Source organism: Lutjanus erythropterus, chromosome 12, assembly GCF_056507025.1.
Source record: "Lutjanus erythropterus isolate fLutEry1 chromosome 12, fLutEry1.hap2, whole genome shotgun sequence".
NCBI lineage: Eukaryota > Metazoa > Chordata > Actinopteri > Lutjaniformes > Lutjanidae > Lutjanus > Lutjanus erythropterus.
Window position 1 is genome coordinate 1,758,126 of NC_139328.1, and position 20,174 is coordinate 1,778,299.

At 40.1% G+C, this 20,174-nt stretch overlaps 1 protein-coding gene across 1 annotated transcript; it reads right to left on the reverse strand.

Moving 5' to 3' along the window:
• Nucleotides 1-5,218: 5,218 nt before the first annotated feature.
• slc39a6 (solute carrier family 39 member 6) lies at nucleotides 5,219-19,164 on the reverse strand. The gene is made up of 12 exons (XM_084732122.1): nucleotides 18,909-19,164; nucleotides 15,152-15,359; nucleotides 14,245-14,857; nucleotides 13,468-13,624; nucleotides 12,622-12,720; nucleotides 12,311-12,480; nucleotides 11,616-11,810; nucleotides 10,790-10,874; nucleotides 10,254-10,652; nucleotides 9,959-10,039; nucleotides 9,564-9,754; nucleotides 5,219-7,519 (listed from the first exon to the last, which is right to left on the reverse strand). The coding sequence occupies exons 2-12, from the start codon at nucleotides 15,355-15,357 to the stop codon at nucleotides 7,367-7,369; spliced, it is 2,349 nt and encodes a 782-aa protein (XP_084588248.1). The 5' UTR covers nucleotides 15,358-15,359; nucleotides 18,909-19,164; the 3' UTR covers nucleotides 5,219-7,366.
• Between the last annotated feature and the right edge of the window lie 1,010 nt (nucleotides 19,165-20,174).

Below are 20,174 nucleotides of genomic sequence, written 5' to 3' on the forward strand. Positions count from 1 at the left end.
TGTTGTTCTCGTCCTGTCTCCTGTCTATGTTTTTCTCACTTTAGAAGTTTATTGCAGGTAATGTTTTATATTTCCATGTCAGGATTCCAAACTTTAAATTTTACTTGACAAAAGTGCTACTCTCCACATGAGCAAGGAAACAATCTGACCTTGTGTTGAATATTATTATTGCCACGTGTTGTTGAAATAGGCATACTTCTAAGTCAGAATATTTAGGTTTTTGTCCATATACTTTATTTTAAAACTTTGTGCATTCAGTTACATGCTTACATTCATTTTACAAGCTGTGTGTTTCTGAATACTTGGACTTTTGACGTTTCCACTAAAGTCTTTGTTAAGAAAATAGAGGATCTGTAGAGAGACAGCAGGACACTGAAATACAACCAGTGCACTTTGGTAAATAATTATGTTACATGTGTCAGGGAGGCAGCCTGCACAAAGCCAACTGTTACACTGTGTTCATGTCATATCAAAGATACAGCAATTAACAAAATATACTTTTACTTTTAATACTTCAAGTACATTTAGCTCTCATTAGACCTCTGTACTTTTACTGCTGGTTCAGTAACTACCTGATGCCTGTAATACTGGAGTACTTATTTTGGAAATGCCCTAAAATGTGGTATTTTTATATTTTTGTACTGATATTTTTTTAGCGAAGTAAAAGATCTGATTACTTGATCAACCAATCACCATGACATGTATTCACTAAAAACTTTTCTGTCTATCTGGATCAATAATTAAAACATCTGCAGCTAAAAACAATATTTGAACTAAATGTTTAATAGGACAGTTCACCCCCAAGTCAAAAATAAAGATTGTGCCTCTGGCCTGCAGTGTTGTTTATCCACCTATACTGTTCTGGTGTGAGTTGTAAGTACTTTTTTGGTGCTATGAGCACCACAAGCCGAGTGTCATTTAGTTCCATTATATTGGAGAGAGGAGAGACAAAACGTGTTTTTGATTTTGGGGTGAACTGTCCCTTTACACAGTTAAACACAGTCTCTTCAGATAAAACTGATCAGAAATACTGACAATCTTGTTCTTCTAGAAAATTGATAAATACATATGAACACTTCATAGAAAGGTAATTACAAGTCAAACTGACATAAATGATTTGAATCAAGTTTTTAATTTGGGTTTTGATGTGTTCAGGATGAGTTAGGAAATATAAAATCATCAAAACATACAGAGGGTGAAGCAGAGCATTGTGGGAAGGCGGTCAAGTTTATTTGTGTTCAGGAATGTCAAAGAGCAAAGTGAGTCAACATCACAGCTGCCTGGACGTCGCCGCAGGCAGTGATTCAATACAGAGGTGGTGGACAAAATAACAGAAACACCGTTTAAACTAGTTTTGCGGCAAATTCTCAGATGGGTGAGTCTCTCTTTATTGGAGACGCTTACAGGTGTTGACTGGACTCGATGGTCATTTCTGAGGCAGGTCACAAACTGCTGCGTCAGAATTACTGTGATTTTAAACAGCGAGTCAGTGTTAGTGAAGGAGTACTAACGTCCTACTTTGTATTTTGATGAGTATACACACATTTTACTTTTACAAAAACTTACACTGTCTTTCTGCAGTCAGACAATAAATGTAACAAAATAAATAAACTGATGATTTGAGCTGCTTTCAAATGAAACTCATGTGGCTGTATTTTCACAAATCAGGAGATGAATATAAAATACTGACCTACATGATATTCAAGTAAATCAATTCATGAAAACACTGTTGCTAGGCGCTGACAACAAAGACACTTTGTCCTCTTTTTAAACATGGAGAATTATTTTTTTCCTTCATTTTAACATCATGTTTGTACAGAAGCCCAGAGAGGCAAGAAAGAAACAACAAGTGAAATAAAAGTTTTGCAAAGATATTCCTTCTAAGTTCCTTCATTTTTTCCCCATCTGTGAAACCAGAAGAGAAAAGTAAGTTTTGACAGGTGAGTTTTCTTTGTCAGGATCATTTTTCTGTTGTTTTTATAGCAGGCTGAGGTGCAGTTTTCCTCCAGGTGTGTTTTAATAGTGCTGCACATCAGCCTCTTGTGGCTGAAATGAATATTACAACAACAAACACTTCATTATGAATGAGAGCAGCTCCTACAGGTGCTGCTGCTCCTACAGGTGCTGCTGCTCCTACAGGTGCTGCTGCTCCTACAGGTGCTGCTGCTCCTACAGGTGCTGCTGCTCCTACAGGTGCTGCTGCTCCTGGGTCTAATTTGACTGAGGGTTTGTACAAATTCCGACATCTTTGATATTTTAAACACATTAAATAAGAAAATCATATCTGTTTGGTGTTGGTACACTGAAAAAAAAAGAAAGTGGGGTCCTTTCAGTCTGCCTCCATCAAAGTGGATGAAGCTGACATACAGCTACCTTACTGACTCTTCAGGTCATTTATTTCAGACATCTGTCACTTTTTACATTAAGATTTTATTTTGGCCACACGAGGCTGAAGTCCACCACTATAAACTCTCCTGGGAGAAAACAGAAATGCTTTTTGTTCCACTGAGGACATGAAGTTTTGACCCTTTCTTAAATCAGAAACACAGATTACTAGTTTTATTCAAGTATTCTACCTTTTATTCTTGTTTTTTTATTTTAACATTCAGCTGTGGATGTTTTTATTTCTGTGTATATTTGTAAAGTTGTCAATTTCTGTCTCCTAATTTCTATAATGATAATAAAGGCTGTTCTACTTTAGATCAGACCTTGAAAATGGATCACTAAAATCTTTCTTTTTTCATTCATTTGCCTCTCAGGGCTTCTTCTATGTTTGAGAAAAGAGTAGACGACACAAATGACAAACTGACATGAAGTTTTTTCACAAAGGTCACATCTCATGTCAGAAAACTTCCACGTCATGAAGATAAGACGGTGGTGTTTAGATGGTTAATACGACCTCACTGTGGGGTAATTAAATCAGGAGACATCTGATCAAATAAGAAAAGTAAAACTTAGTATTACTAGCACTTATTTTGTCATTTTTTCCTTTAAAAGTCAGCAGGATGCAGGAAACAAAGTCTATAAAAGTCAGAATTTTCTTGTTTTTGAGGTCTAAAGGTTGGCAAGTGTGCACAGATGTGGTCTCCAACATACCATCCTGTATTCATCCTTCACATTTCAGGCTATAATCTCACTGTTGTTAATATTTTTTGACATATTAGGAAAAACAGGAGGAAAAAAATACAATAATGCCAGCAAAAAACATTTGGGAATAAGTCACAACAAATTTATCAAAGTTTTGGGCCTGTGGGTTTTTTTGGGTTTGTTCCTGAAGTTAGAAACTCCAGTTTGATGCAGACGTCGTCCAGATGTTTTAAACTTCTTCTTCTCTCGTTTAGCAAATTTTTCTTTGTGCCTGATGATTCATTTTGAAGGGATTTTAGTTTCACACAATCTCAAAAATGACCAATGAGTCAAATCAATAAATTAATAAAAAATATTAATTCTAAACACTTTTAGACAAAAACACGAATAAACAATTTTCTCCTGTTTAGATTCCAGCATGTTTACCAGACAGTAACTTTCTCTGACTGAGATTCTTTTGGTTTGTGTCGAACATGATGAAACTGAGACTCACATTCTTCACAACAAACAGCACAAATGAAACTAATGAAACACGTACGTGTACAGTATTGTACATAAATATATACATACAGTATAATATCGTACATGTAATATACACAGTGAGGTTCATGTCTGGACTGAACTTGCTTTTTGTTGTTTTTTTTGGGCACTTAAACTTTTTTTAAAGGTCAGAAAATAATATTTTCATGACCTGTGAGGAAACCTTGTTATTTGACCTAAAAAATCAGAACAGCACCTTCTAAAAAACATATAGTGACAGAAAGAAATACAGAAAAGCCTTCAAACTGAGCTCATGATGGACACCTGCTGTGATAAATCAAACTGAACAGGAGTGATGTCGTAACTACGGAGACTTTTTAGAAGTTTCCTCTGAACACGATCAGTGTTGAGCTGCCACAATAACTCTTCAACTGTAACAATAACATAAAAAAAATAAATTAAAAACAAATTAAAAAACATGATGTAGCAGTCTATCTGCTGAGTTTCCCCTTTTTGTTGCCATAATTTGCTTTCAGTTAATTAGCTCTTCTTCTCCACACGTTGCATTTGGCTTTTCTCAGATGCACTTGGACACATTTCACCAAGAAGTCAAAGGTCAAACAGTCGGCGTCGCTCCTTAAGTTTGGGCCACATTTGGTTGAAAAGAACTAACTCATACGAAGTGTTTTCAGTAGAGGTCGGAAGAGTTAAACTCGATACCGTTTAAATATTTAAAGATTTTTTAACCGTCTCTCCTGGAGAACATTTATAGTGTTGCGCTCATTTGTAGATGTTAAAAACGATGGAAATAGTTGTGTAACAAATTCAAAGCGTACCTGCGTTCACACCTGGTAAATCACTGTGTAGTGTGGCTGTCTGAGGCTTTGTTCAGACTGCAGGAAAATCAGATTCCTTTCTTAAATCAGAACTTAAAGACTGACATCTGCATGTGACCAGAACAGATTTATGTCCAGACATCACCAACATATCTGCGTGAGTTGCTGTGGTAACGGTGCAAACGTAGAGAGTAAAAGTGATTTCTGCTGCTGAACTTCTAATATAAGTTGAACTCAGAGTGCAGCAGTGGTTTAAATTTACTGACATGGTGACAGACATCACAGACTGAACAGTAAGGAGTCAGGATGACAGCCTACAGGAGCTACCAGATTCACTTATATCCTGTTAGCCTTTAGCATCGAGAAGCTGCAAACATGGAACACAGTTACACAGCGGTGCAGCTGTCTCAAACAAAAATATTAATTAATGTGTATTTCAGGTTAATGCGTTCCGTTTTTTCCCAAATATACGATTAATCCTTGATGATCTCAACACCACATCAAGATGTCTGCAGTTCTTTATCAGCCACAGGAGGCCCAAATATACACCGTTTCTCAACCTTAATCTAAACCAGAGTCTTAAAAGTAAAGGAAGTGAAACTATGCTGAAATTGCCCTTCAAAATGTTCACAAACATATCAAAATAAGTGCATCTGCAACATTTCTTCAAAAGTGGGAAAACAATTTAGCAAATAGGAATGAGGCTCCTGTGCAGCTCCTCAGATCAGAGCTGTCAGGGTTTGGGGTTCACAGAGACCTTTTTCCTTCATCAGGCTGCTGATTTAATGGACGGATTTCCTGTTGATTTAATTAAACGCCACACTGTTGTATCTCTGATGACTCTACCTGAGGCCTCCTCACAGTGAGTTTGATGCTCCTAACGTGCTTCATCCATCAAGACTTCATCAGACTGTCTGATGGCTGAACAAAAGGCCACAGGTCTCATCTCTCCTGCAGGGTTGGGGACTCACACCGATTTCCAAAACCACCAGCTGAACCTCAGCACTTTCTAAGACAGACTTGATGGGACTGTCGGTGGAGAACTCCCTGCAGGTTTATATGGCACCAGGAACACGTTTTCTGATATTAGTTAAGGGCAGCGGACGATAGCAGCGTGGTACAACGCATGTCACTGCCTTCTGTTGTGGGGTCATCAAAGATCCACGTCAACAATTTGATCAGATCTGCTCCTAAATCAGCACGTTCCAGAGTGCTGACACTGTATATTTTGTATGTGTGACACGTCTGTTGCCTGGCGTTACGTGACGAGGTTGGTGTGTGTTGCCCTTTATGGAGAACTTCAGGGATAGTTCAGATTATATAATGTGTGGTTGTATGAGACACTTAGCCATAGTGAGGCACGTAGCCTACAGTAGAAGGCAGTCAGCACACCCCGTTTGGAGAAGCAGGAGTACTGATGTAGGAAGCCAAAGGTGCTGCTGTGGGCAGGGTCAGCAGCCAGACACCTAACTAAATCGATATCAATTTAAGTGTACGCTATATTTAGAATATTTTCACTGCTTTACTTTGCTGTCAGACAGCCTTTTCTGGCAAAAAAACACCGCTATAAAAGCCAAATATCCTTCTGTCCAAACCAACCAAACTCCATTGGCAAAATCAGTCATTTTACCTCACAGAAACACAGGAGCTGTTGGTCTAACGCTGCCTTGATTGGTTGGTTGGTTTGTAACATGGTGTAACTTCAGAGTTTCAAAGGTTAGTTCAGATTCACTGGGATCACACAAAAACACAAACAAACTAGCAGATCAGCACAGCGGTAGACCAGCAACTCCTGTGTTTCAGTGAGGTAAAATGACTGATTATGTCAATGGAGTTTGGTTGGTTCAGAGAGAACAGTATTTGGCTTACAAAACAGCTGTTTCTTGTCCGTCTGATAGGAAGGTAAAGCTGTGAAAACATCCTAAATATAGCGTGCACTTAAAGTGATAGTGTTTTTTTAGTGTCTAAATACAAAGCAGTACATTGTTTAGCATCCTACACCTGCACCCCTGCTGCTTCTCCAAACTGGGTGGCGTGTTGAGCTCCATCTCCTGTAGCTACCACACTGACTCATACGACCACACATCAAAACACCTGAACTATCCCTTTAGCAGTACTGCGTTAACATTTTCTAAGTCCACTACATAAACATTTTCATGAAATATTTAAGCAAACTTGCCTTCAGGGAAAATCATTTCTCTGAACTGTAACAAATGTAGTTTTATATTTCTGTCAACAAACACAAGGAGGAGTCCCTCCGAAAATCTAACACTTTGCACCAGATTGACTTTCAGAACTGATCAAAACGAGAAAAATGAATATTAATTGTTCAGTGTTGTTGCAGAATCATTTTCTGTTGATAGATTAATGGTTTAGGCTCTAAACAAAAATGCCAGTGATTCTTAAATTGTAAATATTTGGTGGTTTTCTCTCCGAGTATCTTTGGGTTCTGGTCAGAAAAAAGCAGGCAATTCACTGGCCAACTGGCAAAGATGGTGGTATGAAACTTCCACCTCGGAGTTCTTATAGGAGGGACTTTTAAATGTAAATTATCACCCAGTACTGTGTTGTACCCACAGTGGGGCTGTTATGGCACTTTGGATATCTCCTGGAATACTGATCTGGTTTGACTCAGCAGCAGAAACAGCAACATAAAACAACTCTGACAAAATCAGACAAGCAGTGTAAAAAAAAACCAAAAAACAATGGAATCAAATATGATGGCAAAGAGGTCCACCGGAGGGCAGAGTTGTGGGTAACAGCAGTTTCCTCATGCTGATGATAGAGGCTCAACATGGCAACTAGCTTACGTTTGATTTCTGTGTTTGAACCGACACGGCTTCTTGAGAAAACACTAAAACTAAACCAAGGTGACTAGTCTGATCTGTCTACAACAAATTAAAACACACTACACTGAAATAAACATGGAGCTCAGGACGAGACACCTCGGAGACCACTCTCCTTCAGTATCCCAGGTCCAGCTGGATTTTGTGCTCAAAAATGGCGATTAGCAGCATTATGCAGAAGCCCAGCAGGATACCGGCGTTCTGGAGCAGGAAGAAGCCACAGTGGCTAAAGCCGTGGTCCCCAGCGTTGTTATGTAACATCTCTGGCACCTGGAAAGAAAAAATAACACAAGTAAAGTACACTGATCTGTGAGTAGTTTCTTAAAGGGATAGTCTGGATTATTTAAAGGGCGGTTGTTAATCACCACCACTCATCCTTAGCTTGGGGAAGCTGAGAGGGCAACCGGACAGGAACAGAGCAGAGTTCTGCAACCCGCTTCCCACCCGACTATCAAAACTTTATACTTTAAGCACTGTTTACAAGCCGCAAAGACACTGGCATCGTTATTCTCACCGTCTCTGATCAAATCAAGTTTATCCCAGCAAGCAGCGACCCTGCATCGCTGTCGCTGATAAGACAGTGACGTCGCTGATTTCTGACATTTCTGATTTCTTCAGGAAAAAAAACAGTATTATTCTACTGTACGCATTATATTATTGCTCTCGCCTGCTTCCCACCTGCAGTTCATTGTTACTCATGTCCATACCTGTGAATTTTGACAAATGTATTTACTTATTTTTACCCATTACAAAACTTTTTGATTCACGGCAGGACTCTGGGAATGGCTTGATACCTAAATGTATTTTAGCCAAAAGAGACAGACTTAAAAAACCCCCCATCAAAATCAGTTTAAGTGTACACTATATTTAGAATATTTTCACCATGTTACCTTGCTGGAGGCCACTGTTATAGAAGCCGAATGTATGCGTCTTCTCACCAACCAGACTCCATAGGCAAAGATCAGTATTTCTACCTCACAGAACACAGGAGTGGCTGGTCCACCGCTGCCTCCATCATTTAGTTTGTTTGCATTATTGTGTGACTTTGGCAAATCTGATCTGTCCTTTTAAAACATCAAAGTCACACAATAACACAAACAAACTAACAAATGGAGGCAGAGGTAGTCCATCAATGTCTGTGTTCTTCAAGGTAAAATAGCTGATTTCACCAGTGGAGTTTGAGAGTTTGAGTTTTGAGAGACTGATATTTGGCTTATAAAATGGTGGTTTTCTGTCAGGAATGCACAAAGCATCTCTGAAGTCCTGAACTCACTGTGAGGTTTGTTCAAACTCTGTTGTCAACTAAACCAGCCGACTACAGGATGGATTATTTCTGGAAGACACCATTATTTTACATGGATATGTGTCTGTGACAGAGTTGGATATATTCACTGGGAGCGCAGTGCAGAGCAGCAGCCACAAGAGGTCGGCCTCGGACAACAGAAGCTTTGCTGTGTTTTCCAGACAGACGGCAGCGGGTTGTGACAGCTTTACGTCTCTGTGTTTGTTTTTATAAACTTGTCATGTGTGCAGGTTTAACTGTGTGCGTGTGTGAAGAGGCCATCTGGTCCTGAAGGCTGCTGCTCTCTGACAGACCGAGTTCGAGACCTGTTGAGTCGACAGAACAGATGCTGCTGACTGGATGAGAGCTGACGAGTTTCAGATCTCCAGACTCGGTGAATAATCAATCATTTCTGTTCTAAACTGCTTCCTCAATATTTAGTTCTGCCTGAATATACTTACATACATTGATTTATTAATTTCTTTTTTGTCAAATGTCTGTGCAGAAATCCATGTAGACAGAATCATCTGGCACTAATTTGGCACACACATTTGTCCTTTAATGTCTGACAACTAATTGAAGTGGACCAGAAAGCACCAAGCTGATGTCCACCATGTGTTGTTGAGTGTCTGTTGTCTCTCAGTGTGTTTTGTTTGTCTTCAAATAATGTTCTAAGGATGAGGAAACCAGACTTCTGACTTGCTATTTTCTGTCATGCAGCTTCAGACCACATGCCTGTAAACAGCCTGTGATTGTCACATGCTGATGTGTTGTTTGCGATGCATTTTTGAGGTTAAAGGTTGTGTAAAGCAACAATAAATGTGTGTCCTGAATTCATCACACTGCAGAAATGTGTTATTAACCACCCAGACTAATTTGAATGCTTAAAAAATGCTAAGGATATAAAATTAGGTCTCAAAATCATGAAAAAACGAGCAGTTGTCTGTATTCTGAAACGCTGGAACATGTCCGCTCTGAGTAAAGGAAAAAAACTCCCTTTTTTCCTTTACTCAGACTTAAACGTTGACTCACCATGTCCACCAGAGCCACATACAAGAAGAGTCCGGCAGTGAGGGCGAATATCCACATGGAGATGTTCTCTGCGTAGTGTCCGATCAAGATACCAGTCACCATACCCAGGTAGGCCATCATGGCTGACAGCACGTTATAGAGAATGGCCTGGCGCACCGTCATACCGGCCTTCAGGAGCACCGCAAAGTCACCTGGAAAACAGAAAAAAACATGTTAGCCTCCAGAGAATCAGATCATGTACTTTAAACTGTCATCGTGAGACAATGCCATACATAAATACCAAGATAAAACTGCGATGATGAATTATTTTATTATCAAACTTCACCCAGTGAGGGTTGTAGGCTGTCGTTGATGAATCTACAGCTGAAAGACTGAGACGAGAGTAAAGATCTTACCCAACTCATGAGGCAGCTCGTGACAGAAAACAGCCACAGACGTACTCAGACCACTGGACAGACCCTCAGTGAAGGCAGCTCCTGCAGAATAACAGGAGAATATTCAAACCCACTGTCACCACTACTACTACTACTACTACGCTATAATAATATAACATGCAGACATTAGCATGTTGCCAACCCTACACTTTTATATTACACACAATACTAAAGGTTTGCAGGTACGACAAAGTAGATATCGCCACAGCCTGATGGCCATCGTGAAATTCCGGCACTGAGTAACAGTAAGACTCACCAATAGCCAGGCCGTCGCTGAAGTTGTGCAGGCCGTCTCCCATGATGACCATCCAGGCGAGCGTGGCCACGCCGGCCTGCTGGAAGTGCTGCTCCGAGTAGGAGTGTGAGTGGCTGTGAGGGTGGTGGTTCTGGGAGTGGTGGTGGTGCAGGATGTGGTGGTAGTCGTGGTGGTGGTGGTGCATGCTGTCGGCCTGGCCCACCGTGTCATGGAAGTGGGAGTGGCACTTGTTCTCGCAGTCCTCGGCGGTGTAGGCCGCAGCACCCGACGCGCCGCCGTAACCCTGAGGGGAGACGACAGACACCTGTGGCGCCAGCATCACCTGCTCCTCCTCCGCCACGCTGCCGTGCAGGCTGCTCCCGTGGTCGCCAAACAGTCCGGCACCATTAGTCTCAACATCTGGAGGAACAGAGACTTTTGCTGACATCAGATTTTATAAACATTATTATTATATTACAAAGTTAAAAAATGTTGAGCTTTTTTTCCCCCTCAGAGTCAAAGTGTGTTTGTTTGTTTGTTTGTTTGTTGTGTGTCACCCTCAGTTGGCTTCAGGTCGTTCTCTTCCAGAGCAGGCTGCTTCTCTGGATCTGCTTTGTCGTTCTGATCCCACTTCTTCTGGATCTGTTTGGACGACAGCAACACCTTGTTTTCATGTCATACAACAGCATGAACAACCACAGCATCATGTTTCCATGGTGATTACAGTCTTCAACCTGCAGCCTTTAAAACCAGGAAAAGACGACACAACATATACCTAATCCATTTTTATTGTATTTTCTACGGTTAATTGTATTTCTATACTTTATCTTGCTTATTTTTGTACTTTCATACTAGAGCTGCAATGATTAATCGATCAGTCGATTATTAAATTAATCACCAACTATTCCATGAAGCGATTAATTTGGTTTCTTCGAGTTGTGGAGAAAACAAGACGTTTGAGGACGTCGTCTTAGGGTTTGGGAAACACTGATCGACATTTTTCACCATTTTCTGACATTTTAAAAGAAATAAAACTATTAATCGAGAAAAAACGATCATTCATTGCAGCCCTCTTACAGATTTTATATTTCTTACTTTTGTACCATCCTTTTTTCTATTGCTTTATTTAGTTCTGTCACTTTAACTGCTATTATATTCTTATTGTTAACTGAATCTTTAATCTCTATTGCTCATTTTTGTACTTTCTGCAACTTCTGTCACCTTTTGTTTGTGTCTGTCTATTTATTCCTTGTGAATATGTGTGAATACAGGCACCATGTGAGGATGATGCATCTGCCATTTTGTTTTGTCTGCACAATGACAATAAAGTTCTTGAATCTTTAATGAACCAAACAAGGCGCTCCAAGACGATCAAACTCTGACCTTCTGCTTCTTGTCCTTGTACATCTTCCCCAGCGTCAGGAAGTGTTCGATCAGAAACATGAAGTAGACTCCACTCAGAGCCGTCAGGCCCTTCCACACGGCGTCCAGGTTCTCCCCTCCCTCATCGTGGAGGTGATGGTCCTCCAAGAAATGCGTCCCAGAATCCTCGTGGTGGTGGTGGTGACCTCCCTGAGACTGAAGCACCCACAAAAAAGAAAAGAGACGGATGAGACGAGTTAGGCAACTTCCACCAACACTGATCACGATACGAGCACTTCGTCTGAATCTGGATGTGACGAGGTGGTCTGTGATAAAACTCTGACGTAACAAAAGTCAGTAAATGTGGGGCCAGATTTGTTTTTTTGTTTACATAATCTTTGACCAGATTGTTCCCGATTAAAACTGAAAATTTTAGATATTACAGGTTCTTTTTAATGGAAACGGGCCACATTACAAAAATGTTTAAATTGAATTAATATAATAATATACTTTAAATTAAATAGTGAAGCAATAAAACAATAACATTAATACTCATTAAGTTCATGTAGTGGAAAAGTCCAGACGTGTGGGCAGAAAATTGAAATCTGATCTGACAGGACCGACAATGTGAGGTTTCTACAAGATGTCAAATTAAATTCATGTGGCAGAGAACTTGATTTGTAAATGACTGGACGTGCGGCGCCACGCTGACTCACATGGGGGATGAGATGGAGGAAGGCGTCGCCGCTCAGCGTGCCAACGGCCAGCGCCACCAGGAAGCTGAGGAGGAACTTGAAGAAAACTCTGTTCATGAGCGGGATGAGGACGACGCCGAGCAGCGACAGCAGGCTGATGATGGTGATGGAGATGATCCCGCCGACCCACGCTGAAACACACAAATCCAACGCTTCATCAACTGAGAAACACAACTTCAAAATGTTTAAATAAAAACCTACACATATAAAGATTACGTGACACTGACTTTTTGTGTTCCAAATGTTACAGATTTATTCTTTCACCAGCTTACCTATTGTGATGCTTTTGCCACTTTCTCCATCCAAGCGCTCGCTGTGATTGTGGTGTGAGTTGTTGTGGTCGCCATGGTGACCGTGACCATGTTTATGGTCTTGAAATGGAAAAGAGATAAAATCATTTAGTTTTATCTCTTCAGTCTACAGCAACAATTTACTGAAAAGAAAACAAAACCATCAGTCACGCCCGTCTTCATACTTAAAACTTTGTGTTGACAGTCTGCCAGGGTGTGACCAGTATAAACTGGTAAATCTGGATTGTCAGCAGGCACCTGAACACTCCCAGTGTGCCGGTCTGTGACTCAGCAGACACACATGCCATGTTTGAGGTGATGACATTACATGTCAACCTGGATATTTGAGTCAGATTCAAAATACTTTCTAAACCATTTTCCTTTTTTTTTTAATTCAACAACTAAACAAAAATAATAAGTGTAAATGTTTATGTATTCTAGAAATATCAAAACCATGAAGTCTGATGAGACTCACCTCAGAAAAGGATGCAAACTGTGTTCTATCTCTGTAGGGATCCTTTAATAATGCTGTCAGACACTTAGAAAAACAATCTGAGCCTGTCAGAGGCAAAAACAAGAACTTTGACTGTGTGCAGCTGCCAGGAGGGATTTATCTTGCAGCTCTGTTTGCTTCTGCTGGCTGCAGCGTTCTGTCTCAGCACTGGACTGAATTAAGAAAAATGTTGTCTCCATTAAACACTTTATTTACCAGAGTCTCCTGCTGACCCAACACAGCAGCCTGTTGTCTTCCTGTAACATTTTCATACTTGACTGACATTTTAAAATAAAACTTAATTAAAAAAAAATAAACACAAACTCGTCCCTTACCTCTCTCCTCGTGTCCTGCAGAGCCTTCGTGCAGAATGCACGCTCCGCCATCAATCTGGTTGAGGAGGGCGGGGCAGAGGAAGCTGAAGTCCCTGACGGTCACGCCCACCTCCTGAGACATCCCATGTGAGGAGAGGATGCTGGAGGCGTTCAGACACTGGAGACAAAACACAAAAACTAAACTCAGTTTTAAAAACACAATGATACATGATGAGAGATCACTTGATACTGTTACAAGAATCAAACCTGAACTGATTTATCTAAGTTTGGCATTTCATTAAGTGCCTGTTTATGAGTTATAAGAAACAATTCATACTTTTTTAGAAGAAGAGGATGTTTATAGGACTGGGTTTGTTTGAAAATGTTCAGAACCAGTGCTGATACTGAAACTTTGACTTTGATGCCAGTTGCTGAGCAATACTTTTTTCCTGTACCACTTTTATAAAACCAGTTTAAACAAAAATAAAATTACATTACGGTACAATTGTTCATTTCAGAGCAGGAAACCGTTTAAATACCTGGGAGCAGGTGGAGAAACTGTCCTTACTCTGCAAACTGTCCTCAACCTGGATAAGCTGGATATGTGATTTCAGTTTAGTTTACGGTGCAGTTCTGTTGCAATGTGTCTCTAATTACTCCCTGACAGAGTCTAATAAAGAGTCTAAAACTGATTAATAAAGAACATTATTTCAGTTTTTTTGTGTAATTTAAAACAAAGTACAGCTCGTTATGTCTTGTTAGTGTACTGTAAAATAAAGTGTGTCCATCATGTTGTACCTCTACACTGTCCGTGCTTCGGTTGCGAGGAAGCTCCTGGTTTATGTGGTCGTGATCATCATGATTGTGGTCGTGATCATCATGATAGTCGTGATCGTGGTCATGATGGTCGTGGTCGTGATGGTCATGATCGTGATGATCCCCCCCGCTGACTGCAGCTGCCTGTGTCTGAGTCTCTGTGACCAGTCTGGCGGTAGACGCCCTGGTGGTTTCTCTGCTGCCGTCTTGTCTCTTATCATCGTCGTCTGGTTTCACCATTAGCTGGGCGTCGTACACCGCTGTGGTGCCGACCTCCTGAGCCGCCACGGTCTTCTTGTCGTGCAGGTTGTGATGGCTGTCCTGATCTTTGGAGATTTCAGGGGTCTTGGGAAACTTCCTGGGCTGTGAGGGGTCGGCGTGGACGTGTTTCTGGTGATGCGAGTTTTTGTCGTCATGGTGATGGTGGCGATGATGGCCCTCATGGTGGTGATGATGATGGTGATGGTGGTTGTGGTGGTCATGCTGGCCTGGTTGCTCATGATGTTGCACCATAACAGTCTTGATGCGATTCAACCCCACGTTCTGTAGGAGACGCTTTAAACCGGCCAGAGAGATGGTGCCGTTTTCTCCGTATCTGAAACATCATCACAATAATGTGAACAAAAGGCAGCATGCAATTCAATTTAATTCAATTATTTGAAAATACTGTGCAGCAAAACTGGATTTAAAGTTCAAATTAACATTATTTTCATAATTTTTTTCCAATTGACTGTTAAATTTTCAGCAAAAAGCAAAGCTTCAAGTGATCCTTTAAATTTCTGATTTATTGTGATTTTATTTTCTATGCGTGCAATCTTTGTGTTACTTCATGAAACAAAGAATTTACTCAGTAACTTTCACATTGTCTGGGTTACTGTCAGGGGCTCACCTGTTGAACAGCGCCTCCAGGTGTTGCCTCTGGCTCTGCTCGGCTCTCTGCGAGTCGACCACAGCGGACATTAAACGCGCCGCGCTGTTCGTCTCTGTGGCGGACGGGCTGCAGTCCGGCCCGGCCGACCCGCCACAAGCACACAAACTCATGGCAAGGAGAAACATCACGGCCAAGACGGCTCGTCTCCTCCTCTCTTCCATCATCTCTGTCAGCAGAACAAGATTGTTCAGAAAAAGAAATCTCAGCAGATATAAATATTGCAGTTTTTTAATGTCAAAGATCTGTATCGGCCCCAAAATCTAAGTATTAGTCGGGCTCTAGAATATATTAGAAGGCTTATCATCATATCAAATTATTATAAAGTCAATGTGAAAATATCTAAACTATCTGTCGATTCTGATTTGATGCTTCAGCAGATTCAAAGTGACTCAGACACACTGAGACTTCTCCAGGATTTTGCAGAAATCCTGTATAACCAGACAATATTTTCCTCTCTCCACCCTCACCTACTTGCAACAACCAGGCAAGTGGTAAAAAAAGACTTATACAATTAATTGATTATCGAAATAGTTTAATAGTTTAAGTAATTCCTCGTGCAAAAATGGCAGTAAATGGTGTTTTCAACCTCTCAAATATGGTGATTTCATGCTTTTCTCTGTTTATTTATTACCATATTAAACTTAGTATTTTTGGATTTTTGGTTATAGACTGACAAAACAAGACATTTAACTTTAGTTTTTGTTGTTATTTGATAACTGCTGATTTAAAAAAAAAAAAGCCAATTCCTCATGGGCAAGTAAAAATTTACTTTGGACTACTTTGCACAACAAGGCAATTAAAGAAAAATATTCCCGCTGAACTGTGTTGACACCATGTAGACTTTATATTTTAAGAAGAATATGAAAATATTAATGACAGTTTTCAAGGCACAAAACCAATAATCTGTTGATATTTACAAATAAAGATTCAATAGTCTGTTAGTATATATATAAAAAGAGTTAAAATAAAAAAAAAGAAAGAAAGAAATCGAACCCTGGCCTAACATGTAAAATAATACTGAATCGTGGATTTGGAGAGTCGTGACACCCTGATGACATAATGAATCAAAAAGAGATTATTATAGCAGTGGAGCTTATTACAAATCCCCTTCTCAGTCACAACACTAAATTTAGAACTTTTGGCTCTGGAGTTTGGCTGAAGTTCACAGGATGACTGTGAGCAGACAGATTTCTGCTCCACGTAAAGATGAATCATAAAATCAGAAGTTCTTACTTCACCTTAAAAGTTCAAGGAACCAAAACCCCACTACAGTACTGTCTGATGATGAATCAGGTACCTGGAACACCTAAAGCTGAGTGATTCTCAAAACTTTCCTGAAGAAGCCGTCTCAAAGCTGCTTGTTTCGTCTGACAAAGAAGAAAGGTTCTCAGACTGGAGGACTTAGAACTGGGAAATGTTCAAATGTGTTTGAAAAACAACTTTTCTTTGTTTGATTTAACAGCTGTCAGTCTCACTTCCCTCTTCTGAGGGGAAAAACAAACAGCTTCACAGTCCGTGTCCACAGTTTTACTTTTGACCTCCATCTTTTAACTCACGGTCAGAAATAATCCATATAATTTACAGTTTATAACTCCAACACAGAGGGATCACCACCTTATCACAACAGGAACACACTCGTCCCACTTCAGGTCTTCATTTTGAAGTTTAAATGATTTGATTGATGGTTGAACAGCAGCAGAAGAAGTATTAAATTACTTAATGCAAAAAACTGATTTAAAAATTCAAATTATGTCATTAATAGGGCTGCATGATTTGCGATTTGACTGAAATTGCAACTGCAATATGTGATATGATGAGTGGGAATTATCATTTTTGGATTACAATTTTCATAATTACTGAAAAAAAACCTATTAAAATCATAATAATGTGAAATTTGCTGGTGTCAAACAAACGTGTTTTCTTATATCAGCAGAACAAGATTTGTTTGCCCTGAGCATCTCTGCAGGATTACAGCTCTTCATTATAAAACTGTTTGCTCACACGTTTTTCCTTCTTCAAAGAATCGTGATTAATTTCTGGTTTTGCAGTTTGGATATTGCACTTGGCCATATTTCAGTTTTGATAATTTTGCCATGAATTGTGCAGCACTTGTCATTAAGAGTCCAGCATTCATAGTTTGTCCACAAGCATAATTGGCAAAGGTACTTAAAGGGACAGTTCAGGTTATTTGACAGTAGATGGCAGTTGAGACGCCCCCAGTTTGGAGAAACAGCAGCTGCAGTTCCGGGACGAACAATAAAAACATTGTTAGATCGCTAAAATCATTTTAAAATTAATACTTTCTTTCAAATTTTGATTTTTTGGTACATAACGTAATGGGCAGGATATTGTACAGCGAGAAGATCACTATTGCAAAAGAGAAAAGCCATAAAATCATTTTAAAATTAATATTTTGTGTCACATAAATGTGTGCCAAATATTTTTGTTGGTTAGTAACCATGTAATAAGCAAGACAGTGTACAGTGAGATGGTCTTTACTGTAATATCATACACTGTACATAAACCCTTACTTATATGACTGGATTATTGTTTAATTATTGTTTGCAGCATCTCCAGTATAGCTGGCTGCGATGGCGCTAATCCTGCACATTTTATGCAATGATGGAGTTTCATTTACTTTATAACAATACATCATATTTTACAAGTACCTCGAAGTTGCACTTCAGTACAGTACTTGAGTATATGAGTTTATGCTTGTTGTTGAATCACATAAAATTGACATTACACACTGCGGTTTAAACTGAACACACGTCTGACGTTAATTTCAGGGAATTACCGCTCTTACACAATGGAACCATGATTACAGAACAAGTGTCTGCTGGGCTGAATGACGGAGGACCTTTTCACGGATTATGGTTAATTCCGGATATAATCAGAGATTAACTCTATTATAAAACAACACTTATTCAAAACAACAAAAGAAGGCAATTAAATCTCACTGTCCGCCAGCCAATTTAAACCAAATTATACCGTTAACCCACAGCGGTCTTTTGAGAAGACATATGGAAACAGATGAAAAAAAAAAAGAAAATTAAAGAAAAATGTTGCCTGGTTTGTTGGAAATTAAGCCGAACTGAAGAGCAGATTTTGAGTGATTGGATTTCAAGAAAGTTCACTTGTGTTGAGATTGTATTCTTCCTTTGGTAGGAAAGAATATTCAAAATTGGAGGTTTTCTGAACGAGGCGTACGACTGCAACAACTGAAGCCGGATATGGATCTAGCTACTATAACACGGCACTTATCAAAAATAGAATCCGAATTAGATCACACACTGCTGATCACACTATCTGCCAGCCAACTTAAACACAATTATAACGTTTACCCACAGTGGTGTTTTCAGAAGACATGTAAACAGTATGATGGATGAGAAAAGTAGCGGAAAACTAGAAACAAGAGAAACTAGAGAGATGTTGCCTGGTTCGTTGGATGTTGAGCTGAATTGAAGAGGACCTTCTGAATGATTGGATTCCCAAAAATTAATTTGTGTTAAGTATACGTCCTTAAGCAGGACAGGACAATTAACTTACAGGTTTTCTGAATGGAGCCTGGCATACGGCTCATACAAATGAAGCCAGGTGAGGGTGGCTGTTTAAACGTCATCTTAACAAAACACACAGCTCATCATTGTCAGTAACAATGGAAAATATTAATGTTTAACTGGTGATAGTACTAACACGGCGGAAGCTTCCTCACCTCCTCTGTGTCTAACAGTGAATTAGCGGTGTTAGCCTCCCTGCTAGCAGCAGTTATTTCGTGTAATTTCTCGGAGGATGCTGCTGACAGATGGCATCTGCCAGGAGGCTGCGGCCCAGGCCCGGGCCTCGTGCTGCCGCCGAGGCTCGGCCTCAGTTTACGGTCTTATCAAGCCATAAAAACATAAAATCCATTACCGCGGTACAGCCAGCCATGCGTGTCTGTCTTTGAACAGAAACACTCGCACACACTGGAGGTAAACAGTAACACGTTGGGTTTGTGCGCTCTGCACCAGCCCGGTGCCGTGTGCACAAAGACGGCAAACCCGGAACTGAAGGCAGCCGCTGCCGCCGCCGTGCGGAGCGGACATGCTGCGGCTCTGCTCGGCCACAAATCACACCAATATCAGCCTTAATATGTGTTAAAATTACTCACAGTGGACGTGAATACTGTGTTTTATCCTCTCCGGGTGATGTGTTGAGGTCTCGCAGTGTCGCTCGGTCCTCTCCGCTCCGGTAATGAAGGATGTGGTTTGTGCCGCCTTCAGGGCCTGCCGGAAATCTCATGGACGCTCTACACAGAGTGCAGAAGGAGGGAAAATGCAGAGCAAACCAAAGCCCTCAGTGACCAGGTCTGTGGCCTATACAAAATTTGCATAAACGTAGCCCAGGGTTCTGCAGTCTTTATTATCAAAAGAGCCAAAAAAGAAACTTTTTTTTTTACTTTACTATTTGGACTGATTCATTAATTTAAATTAATGAATAAAAAAAACTTTTCACGGCTCCCCTGGCAGAGTGCCATGGACCCCTGGGGGTCCCAGACCCCTATTTTAGAACCACTGACTTAAGTAAAAGTGCAAATACCACACCACAGACATATAAATGTAGACACTGCAATGACTGCCTTAACTTGTTGCTGTGTTATGTCAACATCAATGCTATTTTCCCTGGGTCAAGAATTTCTGAATAAAAAAACATTATAACATTTATTTCCCAGCTGATTTCAGTGAGTGGTGTTACACTGACGGGTTATCATCTAAGTGGAGTAAGTTAAACAAATCAAAACTTTTTTTCTCACTCTATCTTGATTATAAGCACTAGGATATAATTGCACCCATTGAAATTGTATCGAGAAATAAACATTATTCTGAATTTTTTAATCATAAAAACTGCAGCTCACAGGTCAGTCTTGACCGAGGGAAAAGGCATCAACGTCGACATAAAATCAAAAGGCCAGTGTGATATCTGGTTATATACGTCTGTTTAC

Coding starts and splice junctions, on each gene's coding strand:
- slc39a6 (XM_084732122.1), bottom strand. CDS start 15,357: ATGATGGAAGAGAGGAGGAGACGAGCCGTCTTGGCCGTGATGTTTCTC. Junction 13,625..14,244: donor GAAGCACGGACAGTGTAGAG/GTACAACATGAT, acceptor TTTTGTCTCCAG/TGTCTGAACGCCTCCAGCAT. Junction 10,875..11,615: donor ACAAGGACAAGAAGCAGAAG/GTCAGAGTTTGA, acceptor TCGTCCAAACAG/ATCCAGAAGAAGTGGGATCA.